This window comes from Podarcis pityusensis (genome assembly GCF_964106645.2).
Source record: "Podarcis pityusensis genome assembly, chromosome: 4".
Lineage (NCBI taxonomy): Eukaryota > Metazoa > Chordata > Lepidosauria > Squamata > Lacertidae > Podarcis > Podarcis pityusensis.
In genome coordinates this window covers 55,476,949-55,499,903 of record NC_138027.1, presented here as the reverse complement: position 1 = coordinate 55,499,903, position 22,955 = coordinate 55,476,949, and the positions used below count along the sequence as shown (strand labels likewise).

Here is a 22,955-nt window from a genome sequence, read left to right as displayed (position 1 = left end):
GGCCAGCATGACTAAGCTGCTTCTGGCGAACCAGAGCAGCGCATGGAAATGCCATTTACCTTCCCGCTGGAGCGGTACCTATTTATCTACTTGCACTTTGACGTACTTTCGAACTGCTAGGTGGGCAGGAGCTGGGACCGAACAACGGGAGCTCACCCCGTCGTGGGGATTCGAACTGCCAACCTTCTGATCAGCAAGTCCTAGGCTCAGTAGTTTAGACCACAGCGCCACCTGTGTCAAAGTTCTACGTGGAAAAGCCATGTTTATAAAGAGAAAAAGAAAAGGTTGCCACAAAAGGCAAGGGAAAAGAGAGGGGTGGGTGAATGCGCTGCATGACAGAGCTCTTCTTCCTGATGGTGACACAAATAAAAATAATAACAAGCCTAAAGGTCATGGCAGCGAATGAGCATCCAGGTCACCAACCAAAAACCGCTCCCCTTTTCTTAGTAGAACCTTCAATGCCTTTAACCCCTGCAGAAATCCTTCAGGTGATACTCTCCTCTCACCCCTGCACTTTACACTGAAATGACTTCTGCTGTGGCTTGTCTGCAGCTACATTACAGGGGGAGGCAGCCTTGCTGCACTGTTCTTTTTTTAAAAGAGAAGTCTGGTAAGAGTGCACACTCCAGAGCAGTAAAAAGGGGACCAGACACCTTTCAAAGCACAAAATCAACTAAAAAGATGAGATTGGTTAACATGTAAGGAACTTGCAGCCAAACACAGGGATGTGATATCTTCAGACAGCTTTCAGAGCCTACCACTGCACTGCCTGCCCTAGCCTTAAAACCCCAGCCATGTTTTTTATTTTTAAATTTATGTCTAGATTTATATATATTACCACTCATCATCGAAAGATCTCAGGGCAGCTCACAAGATAAAAAGACAAGCTAAAAGCACAAATAAATAGTTAAACCAGAAGCAACAAAACAATAGGCACCCACAAACACCTTTAAAAGACTGCAGAATATTAATCAGCAAAAGGTCTGGTTGAAGAGGCATGTTTTTGCCTGGCACCTAAAGATATGTAACGAAGGCGCCAGACAAACCTTCCTAGAGAGAACATTCCACAAACGGGGAGCCCCTGCAAAAAAGGCCCTGTTCTCATGTTGCCACCATCCAGACCTCTCATGGAGAAAGGTCTCAGATGATAAATGGAGAGTCCGGGTTGGATCGTGTGGGGAGAGGCAGACCTGAGAGTCTCTGGTCCTACAATACAAAGGCATAGTGCATAAAGCCCAAATTGCACATGTTGCCTTTGTGCATTCACCTGCTCATGCCCCTTGGCAGGCATCAATGTTCCATGAATGGACACTGGGGTTGGGGCTAGTGCGGTGATGCCAGGGTGGGGCCAAGAGGGGGTCACACAAAAGAACTTACGGAGTCTTGGTCTTGCCTTTCCCCACCATGATTCAGGTGGGCTGTCTGCCTTGGGTTTCTTCCAAGTGCTGCTTGTATTGTTACTAGTTTATAAGGTTTCTTACCTGGCCTTCACCTAAGGTCCCAGGGCGGCTTACGGCTGCAGAATCTACAATAATAAAAATAAAAGAAAATCAATACAACTGCAGCACACAGAAAATGGCTCCAATGCCACATCCATGCATTTAAATCTCTATTAGACCACATGGAGAGTCGTGAACAATCCCGCACACTGTACCCAACTAAGGGTGCTGACATCACAGAGCTACAATTCCCATCACCCTTAGCAAACTACAGTTCCCAGGTCTCTCCCTGGCTGTTAAAGTGGTCAAATGTATGGTGTGGATGTGACCCATGTGGAATAGAGGAGTATAAAGAGGGGAGTCCCAGAAAACAAATAGCACAGTGACCCACCTCCAGCCCTCACAAGAGATGAGGGCAACTGCAGGAGTGAGGAGGAGTGGGCTGGGAAAACCTTCATCCCATGAACTTCCTTCCATTCCCCTAAATCTCAGGTGTCATGTCTGTCCTGAGCCCATTTCTATGCTTTCCATACTCTTCCCCTCTTCACCACTTTGCCCTCTGGTTTGCCACCCTACCCAAAATCGCTCAATAGCACTGCTACCAGAACAAGGACATTTTGCACTCCAGAGCTTCACTATCTTCCTGGCAAGGTCCTATAATGAGAAACAGATGTTTCACTGAGAGAGCAGTTTAGAGATTCAGCATCATGGAGGTAATTGGACATGGCCACTATTGACTTGGGTCAAAGTGAAAATGATTTAATAGCTGGAACGGATATCTCCCCCCCCCCCCCCCGGTCACTCTGAACACTCTTTAAATTAAAACCAACCTAATTTGTGAATCTTAGCATGATGTATTGAGAGCTAAATATGTGTTCAATCTTTGAGTAACTATGAACTTTTTAAAGAATGTTATCTCATCATTGTGTATGAACAAAATTGACAAGGCTCCTCTCTCTATCAGAAGGAGTGCTTACTTTTACACACACACACATGCCATGCTCATTCTTGACCCTCTAACTGCCCAGTTTGTGCATGGTTAGTTGCACTTCTTAGTTGCGCACTGCACTGAATGAACGCCAGTTGCTAGGAATCAGAAATGGGCGGAGCCCTGCTGCACTCAGGTCATCCTGCTCATGAGCTTCCCATCAGCACCTAGCTGGCCCCTATGAGAACAAGGCTCTTATGATGTGAAAACCTGGGTAGATATGAGAATCCCACCCAAATTTAGAGTCATGTTTGGAGCTAGGGATTGAGTAGAAACTAGTTCCCTAATGCGCATTCCATCAATTGCAACAGGATAGCACTATCCTGTCATCATCATAGCTACTAGTTAAAAACAGGGGCAGATGTTTCATTGATCCAAACAAGCAAATGCCATTTGAAATCAGAGCTTACCAGCTGAGGCCCTAGCTGGGCTCATGTGTTTGAGACTGCTGTGTAGTTGTTGGCCAGCATGCAATACTTATCCAACTCCCTTTCACTGGTGTTTTGCAGAAAGTGAGGAGAACGTTTTCTAGGAATTGTTAAAAAATTCAGTGGTAATGCTTTGTGTTCTTCCACCTGTACAGCCAGTTGCCCTAGTTACCAGAAACAGCCAAGGAAAGTTCTGAAATGAGCCCATAATAGCTTTGTGGGGCATTAGCTTATTATTGATAGGAAGGATAATATCTTAGGGCCTGCCGGGGCTTGAAGAGAGTGCTAGTCTTTTTTAATCCAGACTGTTTTCAATAGTATGTTGAGGTCAATTGGGTCCCTAGTTCCTACAGAGAAAAAAATAATGAGATTTGCAGGTTGACATTCTCTTGGCACACATGTATGCTTGTAACCACAGATTATCACTCTCCATAACTGTGATACCATATGCAATGAGGATAAAATACTCAACACATTTGCTAGAGCAAGGATAGGCAATGGAGTTCCTCCAGATATTGGGCTCCAGCTCCTATCAGCCCTAGCAAGCACAGTGAATGGTCAGGGGTGATGGGAATTGTACTCCAACAATAGGGGCAGTCACTCAGTCACTCTTATTCTATAGCAGGTGTGGGGAACCTTTGGCCCTCCAGATATTGCTAAACCACAACTTCCATCAGCCCCATAAAGCATTGTCAATGACAACATCTGGAAGGCCAAAAGTCCCATAGAGGATGTACTAGAGGATGTTGTTGGCATCTGTCTAACTCTAACTCAAGATAAAATAGAGTGTGCCTCTGGGGGTGAAGTCAAACCACCAGATTAGCAGCACTGAAGTGACCTCCCCGAGGCACAAGCCTGAGCAGTGTGTGTGTGGAGGTCCTGGGCTGCCCAGATGACAAGACCCTACTCTCAGCCTTGCTGATGCTGTCCAAATGAAAACACTTGGCACTGGCTTGGCTGCAGTGGTTGCTAGGAGGAGGCATACTAGATGCCGTCCAACCATTTTGGGGACTCCAGTCCAGATTTGTGTATGGTTTACTCCTTATCCTTTTCTTCTCCCAAAGATATTCTGCAAGGCAGTGGAGGTTTAGGATCAGAGTTTTCCTTCTCCTGGATGGACTACCTTCCCAGGTTGACAAGCCCCATCTGCCCCTCACTTCCCCCTACAGCATATGCAAAAACCGCCTTCTTGACCTTTGGACCCACTATTAGTCTCATCCAATTCTCAATTCTCAATTCTCAACACTCAATTCTCCAGCTCCTGTCTTTGAATCCAGGGGAATGCCAGGATAAGCCTTCTTAAATATTCTAGGGACTTACTTCCAAGTAAACAGGCGTAGGTTTGCACTGTTAGGGAAGAATTCAACATTGTGCTTTTACTATTGTTCCATCCATGTAAGCATTTCTACCTTCCAGACAAGAACTATCTCCCTTCTCCTCCCCCACAGGCTGTTCTGAGGGTTCTCCAGGGCCACAGAAGCCAAATTGGGGGACATGAGGGGGGGAGCTTCATTGCACTAATGGGACTCAAAACAGAGGCTTTGTTTTGCTGCAGAAATCTAACAAGTGTTGTTTTCTCCATCATTGCATCTCCTCTGTAAAAGAGAAGGGCACAATATTAAACCAACTGGACCAGATAATGTCTCAGTACCTTAGACTGTCCATGTTTATGAAGTAAGAAATTGTGTAACTCCAGTGAGGCTTATTTCCATTAAGTATTGTTACACATGTCTCAGTTTGCTGAGTTGTGAGAACTTAGAGCCACAGTGTGCACCCAAGTTCTGTTTCCTTGGAATGAGGTCTGTTGACACTTGTGGTGTTTTTTTCATATATAGTTTTATTTACATTGCTAAACTCCAAGAAATGTCCCATATTCACATATGGTTAGAATTGTGCTGTTTTTAATTATTCAGTCTTTTCTCCCTTGCTGTCCCTTATCCCTGGAAGGGACTCATTTCATTTTTCATTTTTATAGTGCCTTTTTGTATTACTGTACTACTCATTGTGGTTTCCCATCCAGAGAAACGTCAAAAAACACAACCAAAATCACATTTGTTTCCCTACAGCAATTCAAAATTTAATTAAAAGCAAAGTAAGAAATTCAAGAGTGCGTTTCACATACTACAAGATAATTACACCCCCCTCAATTACAAGAAATTAAGAATTAGAAACAACCAAAACATCAATATCTATTTAAAAGACACAATACACAAATTACCAGATGCAAAAAGAACAACTGAGAGGTAGATCACAGCGGAATAGCCATGCCACTCAAAACCATTCGCATTCTGAGAACATGGCACCATTCATTCCATGGATACCAGGCCAAGATGATGTTGAGTTAGCATTGTAGATATTGGGGCCAGAGCATCCGTTTCCCCGGGCTCTTTCCCCAGGCACTCCACCACAGAGGTAAAAGGTAAAAGTAAAGGACCCCTGGACAGTTAAGTCCAGTCAAAGGTGGCTATGGGGTGTGGTGCTCATCTCACTTCAGGCTGAGGGAGCCGGCGTTTGTCCACAGACAGCTTTCTGGGTCATGTGATAGCATGACTAAACTGCTTTTGGCCGTGACGGAAACCAGAGTGCACAGAAACGCCATTTACCTTCCTGCCTCAGCAGTACCTATTTTATCTATTTGCACTGGTATGCTTTCAAACTGCTAGATTGGCAGTAGCTGCAACAAAGCAATGGGAGCACATCCCGTTAGGCAAATTCGAACCCTGACCTTCCGATTGGCAAGCCTAAGAGGCTCAGTGGTTTAGACCACAACGCCACCTGCCACATAGAACACCTGCATGATACCCCATATTTCTCTTCCTCCAAATCTGCCTTCAAAACCACCTAATTGTGAAGCCTTTGACATAAAACTTTAGTTAGTCATCCACTGTGCTTCCTCTCTCTTTGTCAAATTCTAGACTGTAATATTTTTCTTTTACTCTTCAAAGTCTCATTCATGTTGACAGTGCTACATAGTGATGTGTGTATATATATATATATATATATATATATATATATATATATATGATATAGATATATTTCTACAAATTAGTTAAGGAGGAGAAATATTAGTTTTAGAAGAATAACACTACTGTTAAGCAGGTTTACAAATTGCCCACAAATTTTATGTAAGACTGTAATAAAAACATATACTTCTGGATTGTTAAAGATGTTGTGCAGACTGATTAACTGTCCTGAATGACAATGTTAAATTAGACAGTCATTTAAATGTTAATTCCAACTCTCCCATAGATATAAAGGCAATTAAATTGTACACAAGTCAGTAAGTAGTCTATAATTGGAAGTTGACAGAGTATAAATTAAAGTATTATTGGAAATGGAAAAGCGCATTAATTGAATTGATGATATGAAAACTGAGTCAAATAGTATCCTGTTTGGTTCAGGGCCAGTTTCCTTGACCATTTAAGAGAGGTGTCATGTGGTGCAGTTCTTGCTGGCCTATACCACTTCAAATGGAACTGTGAATATTAAAAACACCTGCTTACACAAAATCAGTAATACGTTAGGAAATGTCTGGAGCACACCCATCCCCCATCAGGGCACATGATTGGTAGTTTAGTTCATTATTGGCAAAGCACTTGATTACATCAAGAATCACATGCACCACTCCTGCTAAATAGGTAGCTAGGCATTTCCTAAACACACACACACACACACACAGAGAGAGAGAGAGAGAGAGAGAGAGAGAGAGAGAGAGAGGCCTTAGGAAATACCCTCCATGACTTTTAAGGAAAACTAGATACAAAGATGCATGCTGTATTTATTAAGAGAACAAGCAGCGTGCCCAAATTGCTTCTGCAAATTTAAGTTTTCCCAGGTACAATGGTTTTTTCATGATGCATGAAATCTGGACAGAAAATAAGCTAATCAAAGTGACCGCATTTTGTATCAGATTATATGTGCAGAGAGGAAATAACTGAATGGTCTGCTATTGCATTTTCCTGCCCAGTCATAAAAACTAGCTCAGTCTTAAACATAATTCTAAATTGAGGGGAGGGGAGAAAAAAATGAAAATTTCAGAGAGAGTGAGAGGGATTTGAGAAAATTAGACACCAGGAAAAGGAGGAGGATGGGATGGGATGGGGGTTAGCATAGATATATTTTTCAAAAACAGCCTTAATTATACTGTGTATGTTGTAATTACAGGCTTTAATTTGTTCCTTGAAAGTAAGGGATTTAGCAAAGTAATTGGGCAGCCACATTTATCTGTTAATTTGCTTGAGTAAAATTTAATGATTCAGAAATAAAAATACAGTTTCAGGAGCAGAAAGGGCTTAAATGCAAACTCCACTTGGCCACTCTGCCTCTTACTTGCAAATAAGATCCACTAAATTCAGTTGGGCTTACACACAGACAAACATGCATAGGAATACAGTCTCAGAAATATTTCCTATGTAAGTCTGACAATGGAACCATTTACAGTGGTACCTCGTGTTACAAATGCCTCAGGTTACAAACGCTTCAGGTTACCAACTCCGCTAACCTGGAAGAGTTACCTCGAGTTGAGAACTTTGCCCCAGGATGAGAATGGAAATCGTGTGCTGGCAGTGCAGCGGCAGCAAGAGGCCCCATTAGCAAAAGCACGCCTCTAGTTAAGAACAGTTTCAGGTTAAGAACGGACCTCCGGAACGAATTAAGTTTGTAACTAGATGTACCACTGTATATATCTACTCAGAAGTTCCTCTGAATTCCATGGGGCTTAGTACTAGGTATGTGTATAGTAGCAGTGGGGAACCCCAAAAAGCAATAGGCTACATGCACGTCATACATTTAAAGTACATGACTTCCCCCAAAGAATCCTGGGAACTGTGGTTTGTTAAGGGTGCTGAGAATTGTAGCTCTGAGAGGGGTCAACTACAGTTCCCAGAATCTTTGGGGAAGTGTATTTTAAATGTATGGTCTGTACACAGCCACATTTCCTCGCAGGAAGCCTTCTGATGGGCACATGGCAGTGGTGGGCAAGGCCAGAGGCAAGAGTGGATGGAACAACAGGTATACCTCTTACCTTTCTACCTAGGCTATATTCCAGCTGTACAAAAGTGAGAGCTATCTATGCATACATGCCTCTTTCCAGTCTGCATCCAGGCAAGGCAGATTCTGTATCACACTTCAAGGGCACATTTGAGCCAGGGAAATACACTCAAGAAGAGCATGGGTGGAAAGAGAGGTGTGTGACCTGAGGAGATTCCTAAGGGCCAGATAGAAACTGGTATTTTTGGAGAGTCCCGTGATTAAAAAAAGAAAAGAACTATCATATAGAATTGGGGGAAGGGGAGACTCACTCTGAAACTCAAGTCTCCAGGTTGACATAGCGATTTGTCTCTCCTGCGTGCACACACACCTTCAACCCTGACTTGGCATGAACAACAGGGCTGCAGATTCAGTATGGATCGTGTTGTGCATCCCTTGGGTTGATGGAACATGTTTGATGGCTCTTTGGATTGTGGCCACAGACCAGGGTTCGCTGCTTTGCAACGTCCTTTTGGTGTAGTAGTGCTTCCTGCAGAAAACTGCTTGTCAGGAAAAGATTCCGTGGCACTTACCCATGGCAGCTAACTTTTTAATTAAAAGGTAATGAGACATATTAATTATCAGTTAACTATTTTCAATCTCCATGCCGACAAGGGAATTAACAGCTTCAGGGAAATCCTCCGCCATTATTTCTTTAAACTCTGAAAGGCTGAAGCTTAAAAGTACACCCTTTCCCCCAGCTCTCCCTGACTGACACTAGGAAAAGTCAAGGCAGAGAATAAACTCTTTTCTCTCATATATATATATATATAGGGTGTTATTCTGTATTTCTAAAGCAAAGTATCCTGCAAACAAGTATAAATATGCATGCATACAAAAAAAAGCATGCATACTTTAAGGCCTTAGAAAAATATGAGCTCTCATTAGATTATATTTAAGGAGGACTAGAATCTTGTGGGAAGTGAGAGCTGGACCGTAAAGAAGGCTGATCACCAAAGAATGGATGCTTCTGAATTATGGTGCTGGAGGAGACTCTTGAGAGTCCCATGGACTGCAAGAAGATCAAACCTATCCATTCTTAAGGAAATCAGCCCTGAGTGCTCACTGGAAGGAGCTGAGACTCCAATACTTTGGCCACCTCATGAGAAGGGAAGACTCTCTGGAAAAGACCCTGATGTTGGGGAAGATGGAGGGCACAAGGAGAAGGGGACAACAGAGGATGAGATGGTTGGACAGTGTTCTCGAAGCTACCAGCATGAGTTTGACCAAACTGCGGGAGGCCGTGGAAGACAAGAGTGCCTGGGGTGCTCTGGTCCATGGGGTCACAAAGAGTCGGACACGACTAAATGACTAAACAACAAGAACCTTGTGATTGCCCTCTATTGAGCACATAGTAATAGGAAAGCTGCCTTGGTCCGTCTAGCTCAGTATTGTCCACATTGACTGGCAGTGGCTTCTCTGGGGTTTCAGGCAAGACTCTCTCCCAACCCAACCTGGAAATGCCATGGGTTGAGCCTAGGACCTTCTGCATACAAGGCATATACCTTGCCCCAGCGCTATGGAGCTTCTCTGTGTCAGCATGTATGGAACTAAGGAGAAGGGGCTTGAATTGGAAGATGAGAATATATTGGAAGCAAAGGATACTACTAAGATTACCCAATTAAAATCTACAGAACTACTGTCAGGGGGTCCCTCCCATTTAGTCTGGATTTTTCATGGAAAATCCAATATGTCAAAAAAAGAGAAAAAACTGTGGAAATCTTAAATCTGGATGAAATTTAGGGGGGTGAGAGTGGTGTTGCTGGAGGTGATGCTGTGCAGAGGCTGCAATAAATTGGCATGCATGAGCTGCTCAAGCTCCACAATAAACTGCCGTGTGGAAGCACCCCAGGACTGGCAATAGATCCCTGCTGCTTTAATATTATGTGCCATCCCTGGCAAAAAGATGAGGCCAGCTCCACATTCTTCTCCATTTCCATCCCACTCAACATCTGTTGCCCTCAGTACATCGCAGCAAGGCTTCCTCTGATATAGTACCCAGGCTATGGTTCCCAGAATTACTGGCGCAGTACATGTTATATTCAGTAATGTTATATACTAACAGTTATTTCAAAGTCCGCATTAGACTTTAAGAAACAAGCAAAAAAACAAAAAAAACTCCACATGACTGGGGGTGGGAGGCTGTAACAAACAAGTAAGGGCTCTCAGCTGAGAGACTCCCCTTTAATAATCAACCACTTCTGTGTTCTTCCTAACTTTGAAACCAGATATTTAAGAGTAGCAGGATCTCCTGTTTTATATAGTTTGAATAGGAATGCACATTGTATGACCCAACCTTCCCCAACCTGGTGCCCCCTAGATGTTTTGGAGTACAGTTTCCATCAGGTCTAACTAGCATGCCATGCTGCCTGGGGCTGATAGGAGTTGTGGTCCAAAATATCTGGAGGGCACCGGGTTGGGGAACACTGGTGTGACTAATAACTAGGGCTATGTGTGTGCTATACATTATTATATTTGGATTTGGATCATGAATTATAACTCTGTGTTTACTCTGTGTATGTATATGTGTCTGTTTATTTCAATGGACATCTTCCAAGCGTCCAAAGGTCAGTGAAATTTAATCTCAGGCTCTCTTGAATATTTACTGTCTTGCCCCTTTATATTTAAAGTTTAAAGAGTTCAATCTTTAATGATGTTATGTAATAGTGTGTAGATGACATCACCTGATAATCAATATGAGTGTTGAGTAACATACCGTTAACTCACAGAAGACTAGCAACTTGTTTACTTCTTTGCTGCCAGAGCATCCTGCTGTGAAAAATGGGAACCACCTGTATTATTTTACTCTTTCTCGGTGTGCTTCAGAGATATAGCATAACATAGTTATGCAGAATACCACCACAGGAGTAATGTGATTCTGGGCAGTACACACATGATTTTCAACAATCCACCTGCTGCTTTTGGCAATGACTCCTTGTGCAATGGCATCTCCATTGACTTCAAAGGAGGCCACCGATCTGGGCACATATTCCTTTTTTCATGTGAATTTGTTTTTCCCCTCCTTTATATAATAGGGTGGGGGTCCCTCCACCTCCAGGAGCTATGATTCCCAAACACTGCCTATGGGAAGAGAAATGTTTCATTGCCTATTGGTGTTTTTCTTCTCCTTTACCTGGATCACTGCTGGATCCATTTCTTGGGTTTAAGTTTAAGCAGACTGTTCAGAAGAAACATGACTCAGAGAAAAGCATGAAATTTGGACTCTTCAGGGAAATGCTCTGTCTGGGGGCCTGAAAACAGCATTTTTCATCAAAAACTATCACAAGGAAATCCAACAACATAATTAAATGACATTGTCTATAAAACAATAAAGGAGATTAAATGTCAAAATCCACAGAATAGATTTCCATGATCAAATATTCTCTATTTGGGAGGATGTCCTTCTCTATCTTTATAAAATGCTGTTCTACTAGGCTGGAAATGCCAGTTGTAACCTAGGGGGGAGGCCTTGGTGGTTAAGGTCATGAAACTGAAAGAATGATAACCAATTTTATGACTTTAAATTATAGATTATACCAACTGACCTTTCAGTCAGCTCTTGGAACCCACATAAAATTTAACAGCTAGCAGGGGGGAATATTAGAAAACAAAGAAACTCTAGCAGCTTCCAGCCATTTGAGAAGTGTCTTTCTGAGGCAACAGGCAACATCACAAAAACAAACTGAAGTGAAAGAGCCGTTGTTCTGGGCCCAGGAAACTGTATGTTTCCTTCCATCAAGACGAAGACAAGTCTGCATATAATTTGCATATCCTTCATGTAATATGAAAATTTCTGTCCTCTTTTACATGTAGGGCAGAGGGCACAAAAGGAAACCAGTGGCCAACACACATAAAATGTCTGACAGGCAGCATGGGAACAGGTGAAGGTTTTCCCGCAATTGTCTTTCCATACTAGAAAAGGTTTAACCTGTTGAACTGCTTTGAGATTTCCCCCCTTAAAAGTATAAAGCAGTATAGAAATTAATTTATTATTATTATTATTATTATTATTATTATTATTGCTGCCACATAACTGTTTAGGTACAAGCACCCCATTTTCCACCAATGCCAACCCTAGACCATGCAAACAATTCAGGTTTTGTGTATTGTAAAGCCATTTTGTAACAGTAAGCCTTTGACCTCTCAGTTTATCTTAGACTGGCAATTCTGCATTCAGTGCAAGACCAGATGTGGTGTTTCAGGTATTTCAGATGGTGTGTGTGTGTGTGTGTGTGTGTGAGAGAGAGAGAGAGAGAGAGAGAGAGACGACCAGATCCACATATACAAAATAGGTCAGTGTCTATATGTTTCTTTGCACAAGTACCAACGAAAGAAGAGTGGAAGATGAAAATGATGGACTTTGCGGAACTGGTGAAGCTGACAGGAAAAATCCAGAACCAGCATGATCAAGTATTCCAAAAAGACTGGACTAAATTTATATGATATTTGAAAGAGCATTGTAAGCAATTAACAACAGCACTAGTAGGGTTGTCTGAAGACTTGTAATAAGAAACTTTCTTCCTTTTTATATTTATTTAACTTTTGAGGAACTTTGTAATAAATTTAATTAGAACTGGAAAACGTATAAAATACTATGATATAAAGGTTAATTTTGAAAGCCATGAGGCAGGAGGGAAGGAAGTCAATAGGCTCTAAAGAGCCAGAGAGGTAAAGTGGATAATAATGATGTGATTATATATTGTCAAATGGAATATATATATATATATGCTTCTTGACACTCTCATAGATCTCTAAAAGACTCATGAGACAGGACTTACCCTTGGTGACGCCTTGCTGCTTCTGTTGCTTGTCTTTGTCCATTTCAGTGAGATACTAACGGTCACTTTGACCAAACTCTGTAAGGCTCACATCAGTGAGAAAAAGAGTGGCCACACACAACTGCTTCTGCTCCCTCTATGTGGGAGAAGTCATGTTGCCCCCTGCTGCTGCTGCTGCCACCTTCTTCAACAAGAGACTGATCCATTGTGTTGCCATACTGATGCTGCCCCCCTGAAGTAGAGAGTAGGCCATTGTGACCTCATGTTGATGCTGCCCATTGAAAGGATGCCGGCCATTTCCCACAGCTTTTATCAAGCTACTATAGGTCTTTCCTCATTCAACTTATTTGGCAAGACCAAATTCAGCGCAGGTGTGGTATTTCAGATGGCAGGGATAGGGTGGAAGATTTAAGATTAACAGTAGCCAAGGTTCAGTTTGCCATGCTTGGATAAATTCAAAAAGCAAACGTAGCATTTTAAGAGCATATGTTGTGGTGGTTATTGATTTGTACCTCATAATATCTACAGTAGTGCTATCAGCTCGGGTCAAACAGCCACCCTTTTCTCTTTTGGGGGTAGAGGGTTGGCAAAATGGACTTGAGCCTTTAATATGACTATTCTCATATCAAGTGTTTCTACCAACAAGAACATCCCCATCCCTCAAATCCCCTCTAGGTGGGAAAGCTGTTAATCACCACTTCTCCCACATTGCAGCTACAGTCAATGTGCCATCTCTCCCTCAAGAGCATTCTGCACTGCCACAACCCCCCTTAAAAAAAAACCTCAAACACATCAACAGCACTGGACTGCGTCACAAGTCTTGTCATTCTGATTCAAAAGTGCCTATATCTATATAGGCCCACACACAGCCCTCAAAATCTGAAAATTGCACCTCTGCTTAAGAAGCCTGAGATTTGTTGATGTGATAACAGCTTGTGAACATCTTCATCAGAAATATGTTTTTGATCCTTTCATATAAATAAATATTGTTAGCATACATCTGTCTTGAGAGACAATGGAGTGCACCTCTGGGGTGAAATCAAACTGCTGTGCTAGCAGCACTAAAGTGACCTCCCCAGGGTGCAAGGCTAGGCAGTGTGCATAGAGGTCCTGGGCAGCTGTGCTATTAATTCCCGTTATTTTTGCCAGGGCTCCTAAAGATCATTCATAGGCAGGTTTTCTTTCTTTGTTTTTTCATTTATAGTCCACCCTTTCTCCAAGGAACTCAAGGTGGCATACATGATTCTCCCCCTTCCCATTTTATCCTCACCACTCTGCTTGTGAAGGAGGTAGGAGACTGTGAGTGGCCCAAGGTCACCCAATGAGCTTCAGTGCTGGGTGGGGATTTGAACCCTGGTCTCCCAACACTCTAGCTACACTTATGAGAAAGCCGCTAAGAGCAGGAAAAGGTTAAGTGGGCAAGTCATGAGCTGTCCTACTCTTTCAGCTGCTGTTATTGTAGCTACACTATAATAAAAGAACTGGTGTCAAGCAAGAGGTGAAAGTATGTAGGGTTTGTTAAGCAATCCTATTAAGCTGTTGAGTTAGCTAATAACAAACAGATGGGCATCATTGTAATGCAACACTGATAACTGTAGCCCATTGGGTTTTCGGTTTCTGTTGCAGAACGTCTCTTTAATATCAGAAGCAAATTGAGATCCTTAATGCCACCCTTCTCTGGTAAAGGAATCACTCTAGATAGACCCTTAAGGGGCATAAAACCTATTAACTATAAATTTGCTGGCCACATAATATGGCAAGATTGGTGTTGGCCCTATCAGGGTTCTTTGAAAGGTCTTCATTAATTATTTCTGATTCAGTTAATTGTGGTGGGTAATTGAAGAGCATGTGTTACACAGGGCAAAAGTTGTTGGCAGGTTGACAAAGAAGGGCAAGTGGCATAGATTTCATTACAGATATCTATTATTTCTACATCGTCCTGCAATTCCACATAGCACATTTTTGAAACTAGTGTACTTTGCAAAAAAAGAGAAAAAAACCTAGAAAGAATCATTATCAGCATAATCCTATGCATGTCTACTCAAGCTTCATTTAGTTCAATTGATCTTACTCCTAGAAAAAATACAATTACTATTGTAACCTAATTCCTATGTAGTTATTTGGCTTGATGCTTGATGCCTTATGGCCACAAAGTCCCCCTAGGAATTTCCCTGAGTCCTTTCTATCCAGTGTTGAGATATGGAAATGAGATGATCACAAGAGGGTTTGCAGCCTGGAACTGCAGCTATATAGTAGGATGCTCTGGAGAGTGGTAAACCCAAACCATGGACAAATCTGTCAATTTTGGTTTCTCTCAGTTACTCATTTTCCCAGTCTTAAGCTCAATTCTCCACATTTCCACTCTAGCTTGCAATTTTTAAAAAAGTCCTCATGAAAATACATCAGCATTTCCACGCAAATGTCTACTAATATATACATATCTGTATGTAATTTTGCCTAATTATACACATTTGTGAAAAGCATATTCTTTCTAATAAACTTTTTTGGGTTATTTTTGCTTATATTTAACTTTTGATGCACACTTTCCCATTGTATATGCATTTTTGTAAACATTACCTTACTGGCAAACCACCTTGCAAAAAACTGGAGAAGTGCAGAATTTGAAAGTTGGCAGTGTTTTGGTTCGCAAATAAGGTAGGTTTGCCCTTAAAAGAGAATTTAATCAAATTTCTCACCCATCCCAATATAGCCCTGTGATCACACTTTGTTGTCCCACCACCACTGCCCAGGCTTTGAGCCTTGTTCCCTTGGTGGTTCCCCAGCTGGTTCCTCTCACCATTCCTCTGCTCCCAGCCAGCCCATGACATGGACCTCTTCAATCCTCTTTCCTTTTCTGCTGATTTAAAAGATAACTGATGTGTAGTCATGCAGTGGTCCTTACGGCAGAGTGGGCCTAGCACAACAAGGGATCATGTTCTCCATCTGAACTGGAGAACTACCTGAAGGTACCTTAAGGACAAACACTCTTGGCTAGTGGAGCTGCAGATCAATCTCTGGAACTCAAACTAATTTAAAATTTCCTGGAGTCATAGAAATTCTTTTGGATATGAGCAACCGTAGCAGAAACAAAGAGAGATGCAACTGGATAATTATTTTATTTTTATTTTTTTTAATGTTGCTGAAAGCCTAATAGTTGAAAAATGTCCTGAGAAGAGATTTTGTTAAAAAATTAATTTCCTCATGCCTGAAAGAATCTGTTTGGCAATTCATCACAATCCGCTGTGTTGGGTGCAGACTTTAGTGTGATTACTAATAAAAACCCTGGCCCAAAGCCCACTGAAGTAAACAGAAAGAACTCCAGATATTTTGAATTGCTTTGAAGGCCAAGAGTTTTCTTTGAGTCCATTCCTTCAAAGTTCTTAATCAAATCAGAACATTGTGTTGCATTTTGCAATTCTACATGGGGCTGAACCAAAACTGCTCCGTGTGTGTGTGCACCTTGGGCCTCCCCCCTCCATTCAGTTTTGGTAAAATGTTATCTCGGTTAGGGGTGTGCATTCTCTTTGAATGAACCCAAATCTAGGGTCTCCATGTGCTCTGTTTTATGGATATCAGCCCTCTTATTTGAAGGACTCTTGTACAGTAACAGAAATTGACGAAAACACAAATCAGGATAAGATTTGCTATAGCAAGTAGAGCTCTGTGGTTTTGACACAAATTTATGCTGCCTGTTCACCACAGGTTTAAAGTGCGTGCGTGCACACACACACACACACACACTAGAACTTTACTTTTCCCCTGACAGAGCAATAGTTCACAGCGCCCTTAACTTATTCGTCTTCTTTGACACCCTTAACAAACTACAGTTCCAAGGGCTCTTGGCAAGGGGAATGAAATTGCCCATTTCCTTTTTTCACAGCTCTAACTTTGTATGTGAGGTTTTTTCCCATTAATGCCAATCTCTGGACTTTTCTGCACCAATTGTCCAGCAAGGTGGTACCCAACACCTTCCAGTTTTTAGCAAATTACAAGCCTGGCAGCTGCAATTTTTAAAAAAAGTCACCACTTCCATATGTGGTGCAGTGTTAGTTGTTCTTCAAATATCAGTGACAGTGGGCACATCTGGGAATCTGATAAATGTACTGCGGATCCGGAAATAGTCATATTACTTTGAAAAGCTGCCCCCAGGAATGTTGTAAACCTTTTGCACAGCCCATGTGTTATACCACACTCCCCCCTGTCAAGGGAAATTCCATGGGCTGGGGAAATTCTTTTACTAATTCTAGTAAAGATGTGGGGAGGAAGGTTTCAGTAAAAACCTTCAGACAACTTTTGAAGCCCCTTCATCCACCCACCCCACCCTGAAATTACAGACCAAAGCAATACCACTAATCCCAACTGCTCTGTGACCAAACTTTCATGGATTTGACACTTAAATTTTATCTTTTCTGAAGCTATGTGCCCAACACCATGAAGCCAACAGGTTCTTCCAAAGATACCGTAATTGTGCTTTCATCCACACTTCCTGATAGTGGTTAGTTTTTAAAATCTGAATAATAATCAGGCAGAAGTTCACTGTGATATTGATTTATCTAGATACCAGGGTCCCAACATCTACTATTGTAAGATAATTTGCAGGACAAAATTCCTTTTTGGGAAGTATTGCCTACTGATGGGTATTTAGTTTCTTTTGCTGTCTGAAGATGCGACTATCCTTTTGCTGCAACAGCATCCATAACAATTACTAATAGAAATAATGTATAGCCCCTGGCTGTGTCCTAGTAGGAAGGAACACTCTGTTCTTAAAATAAGTGAATGTAAAATATATACAAAGCATAGTGTTACAAATTCCCCTGGTTCTTAAGGAAAAGTGAAATCAATAAACACAATGTTGTGCTTAAATTGCTGAGGTGCTCAATACAATATGTGTTATTTTCCCTCATGGCCTTTACTCCAACATTATGAATTTTCTGCCTTGGCAGCTAACTCACTCCAGAGCAAGCAATGAGATTAACCTTTTAACTTCAAGGAATCAATTCAGCTGTAGCTGCAGTACCCTAAACCCCATCATATAGGGAACCAGATAGTATAACTAATATCAAGACAAGATGAATGCATTCTACAAAACTTGCTATAAGAATTTTGCTTAAACTGTCAACTTTATCCCTGGCAGTCCAGGGAGGTTTTTGTCCCATCACTCCATAAATATTGAAAATGAGGTATAGCTTGAGGCCTTGTCCTATAAAATGAGCAATTAAATATTTACTGTCAATATTGTGATTAGCAATCACCAGCAATGTTGAAATTGTACATCCATTAAGTTTAGCAGCCCACTCAAATTCAATGCTTCTTTCCGCTGTCAAGGTGTGGGGGGGAGCCTCTGTGCAAAGCCATTGGTATTTTTAAACAGGTATGAGTCAGAGGATTCAGGAAAGGTAATCTTATTCTATGTGAAATACAAAATTGAAGAGAGAAAATTGAGGTAAGCTTATGCAGGACTGAAATCTTGTTATGGTTATGGGACATTTGTGTCTATGTGCTCTAGCTCATGAGTTAAAGCTTGTGGTTTAACAGTATTTCCCAGCAATCCTTTTTTTTTCAGCAAAGGAGAGGGAAAAACAGTACAAAGCAACCACACCATAAAGTACATAAATACTCTTGCAAAAATTGTGGTCAACGAAGCTGATAGGAGCCTGCCATATTGCATAGTAGCCCTGGGGACATCAATGCAGCACCCATACACCTGACAAGACTTCCACAGGTGCCTGCAGTGTCTCCTCCTCCGTCTCGTTTTCCTGTTGTAATTAGGCTTGAAAGAAGTCTTCCACTGTAACCAACAGAAGGCTTTTTCCCAAGTCTAATTATGTTGGGAGATGTTTGAGGGGTTCACAGGCTATGAAACACTTGAAGCAATTAGGCTTGAAGCAAACCTTCTTGAAGAATTCTTTCAAGCCTAATTGCATTGGGGGAGGATCACTGCTGGGTGGGGTGAGAACACACAAACGCACAGACTGGGAACAAAAAACTATGCACTACAATAAGGCTTGAAAGACGTCTTCTACTGTCTATAATAGAAAGCTTCTTTGGAGCCTATGTGTAATGGTGTGGTTGGGGGAGAGTCACAATTGAGGACGGATAAATTGTTCCCTCCCCAGCTGTGACAACCCTTGCTGAAAATCCTCTCCATTAGACTTGGAAATTGGTCCTATAGAATCCTATTGTGTGCAAAGGGGGTGAGCTTCTGTGAAAGTGCAGCTTAAAATGTCCGCCCCCCCCCAGCCTAATTGCTTGGGGGGAAGTGAGTGTGCATGTGTGCACACATGGCTCTGGTGTGTGCATTTTTGAGTGGTATATGCATATGTTCCCAAATGTGCCCATTGAACCCAAAAGGTTGGTGTCCCTGTAGCCCACCAGGAGCTCCTCTGAGACTGCAAAAATGCAGACCATAATACAAGAATGGGAGATTACCAAGGCCCATAGTATAAATGCTTCATTTAAAAAAACTTAACAGCAAATGCAAGTACGTCACTGTATGTACAATGCAACAAGCAATCACAATCCCTGGAGTGTGTTAACCAACTTATGCATGTGGTAAAAACACACGTTTACACACGTACCATTTTAGAATTAGCAATAACTTCAGGCTAATTTAATACAGTTAGAAGCTACTATACTCCATCCACCAGCAGTGGGTTGGTTTTGCTGGGATGGATAAAACAGCTGGGAAGAAATCTGGCTTCTTCTGCAAGTCTCCTTTGCAATGTCCGGTGACCATTTCAGGTGTCCCTCCAAAGTGCATTGGCTCAAAAAGCTACATTTTGTCTGGGAAGTTGGCCAGTAGGGACCTGGGAAACTAACAAGATACACCTGAACATTTCCCACTAACACCCTTTGTTGGAAAGGACAAGGAAGTGTCAAAACTGGCTCTAGGACACTAGTGTAGACCCTTCTGAAATAATCAAAAAGCATGCCCAACTTTCCCCTGGATTCTAATCTAATCAAAGCAGTACTGTATCATCCATCAATTGGCTATGGAGAGCTCTGAGATTTTGAGGTCCCTCAAGACAAGAAATGCTTTAAACTGCAAACAAAGTCTAGAGCTTCTTTCATTAAGCAGGAACAGGACAACAAAGCTACAGAAATTGCCATTCCTGGATCACCCTATTATTTTGTAAGTCTTGGTAACGAAAGGATATAACTGCCTCAGATCTCCTGAGCTCAACAAGTCTCCTCAAGTCTTCCATAAGCTTGATGATTTCTGTGAAGAAATGTACAGGTAGATTAAAAGGTAGGGGGAAACTTGCTGCCCAGTCCTTTGCTGAATTAGGCATAGGATTTCAATAAATCAGACAGCTTCCATGAATTAATCTTCCCCAGAACAATATAAATTTACAAAATATAAGATAGCAGATTACTCCAGTGTGTTTCCCTCTCTTGAAAATATGCAGAAAGATACACACATGCAACAGAAATTGTGTATGTTTTATTTGGGTAATATGGCACCTACAGAGAATTGACTGGGTGGTGGGAAACCTCTTACATTCTATGCAAAGTCTTCAGAAGTCATTGAACAAGAGGGAGGAATTGTTTGTCACACAAAAAAAGTCTTCTGCACTGGGGCATAAATTCAGCTTCTTGGAAACAAAAGCAATTAATTTCAATGAGTTTCACTCCCAAATAAATGCACTTAGGATCATGTTTGTGTGTGTGAGAGAGAGAGAGAGACATTTCAAATGTGTTTTATTGATTTTTAAATGTTTCAATATATGTTTTTAATGAGCACTGAAGCAAGACAACCACGCTTTATAAGTTAAATTTAAAAAGTGGAATCAAATACACATTTTCCCTTGGAGCAGTAGTTTGCAATATCTTGGGACGGCTGAGCTCCTGACACATTATTAGAAATATAATTAGAAATATTAATAGCAAGCATTTAAGCTGACAAGCATCACAGCTCTGTATGAGGCAGATTCAAAACTGACTAACTATTGAGACATACGAATCTTCATGAACTCACTTCAGCTTTAGCTTAGGTGGTAATTTCATGCCCCCGTCACTTGTTCAGTCCTGTGATCTGGTAGATATCGCTGGATGTGCCTGATTTTATCTTGTTGCTACATCAGTTCTATCCACTTTGTGTGAGGAATAAAAGCTTCCATGCTGAGATTAAAAAATGTCATTTTCCCGGTGTGGTAAATGCTTTTATTTTCAAAAAGTATCAACAGGATGAAATCTTCTATTGGATCAACCAATAGTTTGAAGGTGCTTTCACGTTTGCTAGAGTTATTAATCACACAAAAGGAGTATTTAAAGGTGGAGAGAGTGTCACCCTTTTTATTCTAAGTGGGAGCTATAGAAAAAGACAACAGGCAATGCCTCCTTAATTAAATTTCCTCTGTGAGTGGTACTTGATGGTTCTCAGATAAAACAAAGGAGAATGCAGATCTTGCAAAGTTGTCAAATCTTTGTGTTCACCAAGAATAGCAAAGAAAGTGCTTTGGAAGATGTGGGACTCGAACAAAGACCAGAGAAAACGATTTCCTATACGTGTGTCACGTTTCTGATTTTTCTTGGATTGATTGGGACAGCAGTAGTTCTTGAGGGCTGCACTCCATCATGATGTCCGTTATAAGAAACCTATAAATGGCACAGATAAAAGTATTTTAGTAAAACATTTCGAAATTATATCCATCTCAAGTAGCCTGACCCGGTTATAGTTCGCCATAGCTAAAGCTGCTATCCCAAAACACACTAGACAAGACCTATATTGTACCAGAATATTGTGATATGATTTGGTCAAATTTATAACAAAATAAAGTGGTTGGGTAAATGAAACCAAACCAACAGTTTCCCAGATAATCTTAAACTTGTTCTGACTCAAGACTCAAAATCCAAAGGAAGGAATCAACTTTCAATTCTCTTTCTTCCCCTTTCTTACCATTTTTCTTCTTAATCATAAAAACGTAAACTATAAACGAAAATAAAATGCATGTTGGCCAAATAATAGATCAGGGACGTGACCAAGCTGAGGATCCCAACATGTTAACTGAAAACAAATTTTTCTAACCATCTGCAGCCTTTGTAATAAGCAAAGAACAGAGGTCAGGTAGATGATGAGAGAGCAAAGTAAAATATTGGGCTGCTCATATAGCCTCGGGCACTACAGACTATAAAAGTGAAAACATATTAGTCATGAGTGAAATGCCTGTGAACAGAAAGGACCACAGACTGCCTTCAGCACATATGCAGCTTCAAAGTTACCCCAGATTTTGCTTTCATTAAAAAGCGGCATTTTAAGGTAACTATCTCCAAAATACAAGAGCCACAGTAAACAACAGTTTGCCTTACCTTGTTCATATGATAAAGTGCTTTTATGTTAAAAAGTAGGACCTGAAACCATAGAAAGGTCTACTTACTACATTAGAAGAAGCATGTGATTGCTCCATGTCCCTGACAGAGGCAGGGTGGTCCCTGTTGCCCAGCAGCAGGTTGGTAAAATTATCCAGCTATACCATGGTTTTGAAAGATGGCCCAATACCCCCTACCATTTCAGAGCCAGTAGCTTCATTCATCCATTTGTCTTGAAGGATATAGCAAGAAATGAGTTGACTAAATACCAACCAATATGTAAGGTTGGGTTGACTGGACAAAGAAATGTGTCTCTTCATGTCTAGCATCACAACAGAAAGTTGCAAAGCTGTAGAAGCAGCCCAGATGAAACTAAGCATGTGCAGCTAGGGCCACTCATCTCAAAACTTGGATGTGTGCAGCTGATCTTCAGACAGTTAGACAAGGATTTCAGCTACTGCAAGCATTCCATAATTCCTGTTATGACACCTATGAGATGCATGATATGGGCACATCTGTTAATCGGCACAGAGTTGTGAACTTTTAATTTGCCAGATGGCGGCTCCTCAGACACTGATGCTACAGCAGTGTGAGACAAACCAGAGATCCTATCAGTTGTTATGCACTTCAAAGAAAAAAATAAGCTGGGGAAATTTCAGGGTAAGAAATTGTGTGTTTACGCATTTGTTATCTTTACTAACAGCCAGAGGTGCTGCTGATCAGTGATACGAGAGTTGCTTCTGCTTCACAACGTCTTGAAGTGAGAGTTTGTACAACACCAAACATTTAATCTGGCTTTGTCATAGAAGATGGGACTCTTATACCATTAATACTTATGAAGTATTGGGGCACAGGTTCATACACTGATATGCATATGCAAATTTGTATGTATAGATACTTATTGGAAATTAAGGTGGTGATTTAGCCAGTTGTTCACAAGCAAGATGGACTTGCTGTGAGCCCCGCTTCCCTCTTCTCTACTCAC

The 22,955-nt window shown here is 41.4% G+C and overlaps 2 protein-coding genes across 2 annotated transcripts in view; both read right to left on the bottom strand.

Annotated features, from left to right (window-relative positions):
• Positions 1–12,869, bottom strand: part of PCP4 (Purkinje cell protein 4) — a 61,515-nt gene extending 48,646 nt beyond the window's left edge. The window contains exons 1-2 of the mRNA XM_081004515.1: positions 12,662–12,869; positions 1,482–1,525 (exon numbers count right to left, since the gene is read on the bottom strand). Coding sequence (XP_080860641.1) covers positions 1,482–1,525; positions 12,662–12,704 — 87 coding nt within the window. The 5' untranslated portion in view covers positions 12,705–12,869. The remainder of the gene's footprint in view (positions 1–1,481; positions 1,526–12,661) is intronic.
• Positions 12,870–20,085: 7,216 nt separating this feature from the next.
• Positions 20,086–22,955, bottom strand: part of IGSF5 (immunoglobulin superfamily member 5) — a 37,412-nt gene continuing 34,542 nt past the window's right edge. The window contains exon 9 of the mRNA XM_081004451.1: positions 20,086–21,259. Coding sequence (XP_080860577.1) covers positions 21,164–21,259 — 96 coding nt within the window. The 3' untranslated portion in view covers positions 20,086–21,163. The remainder of the gene's footprint in view (positions 21,260–22,955) is intronic.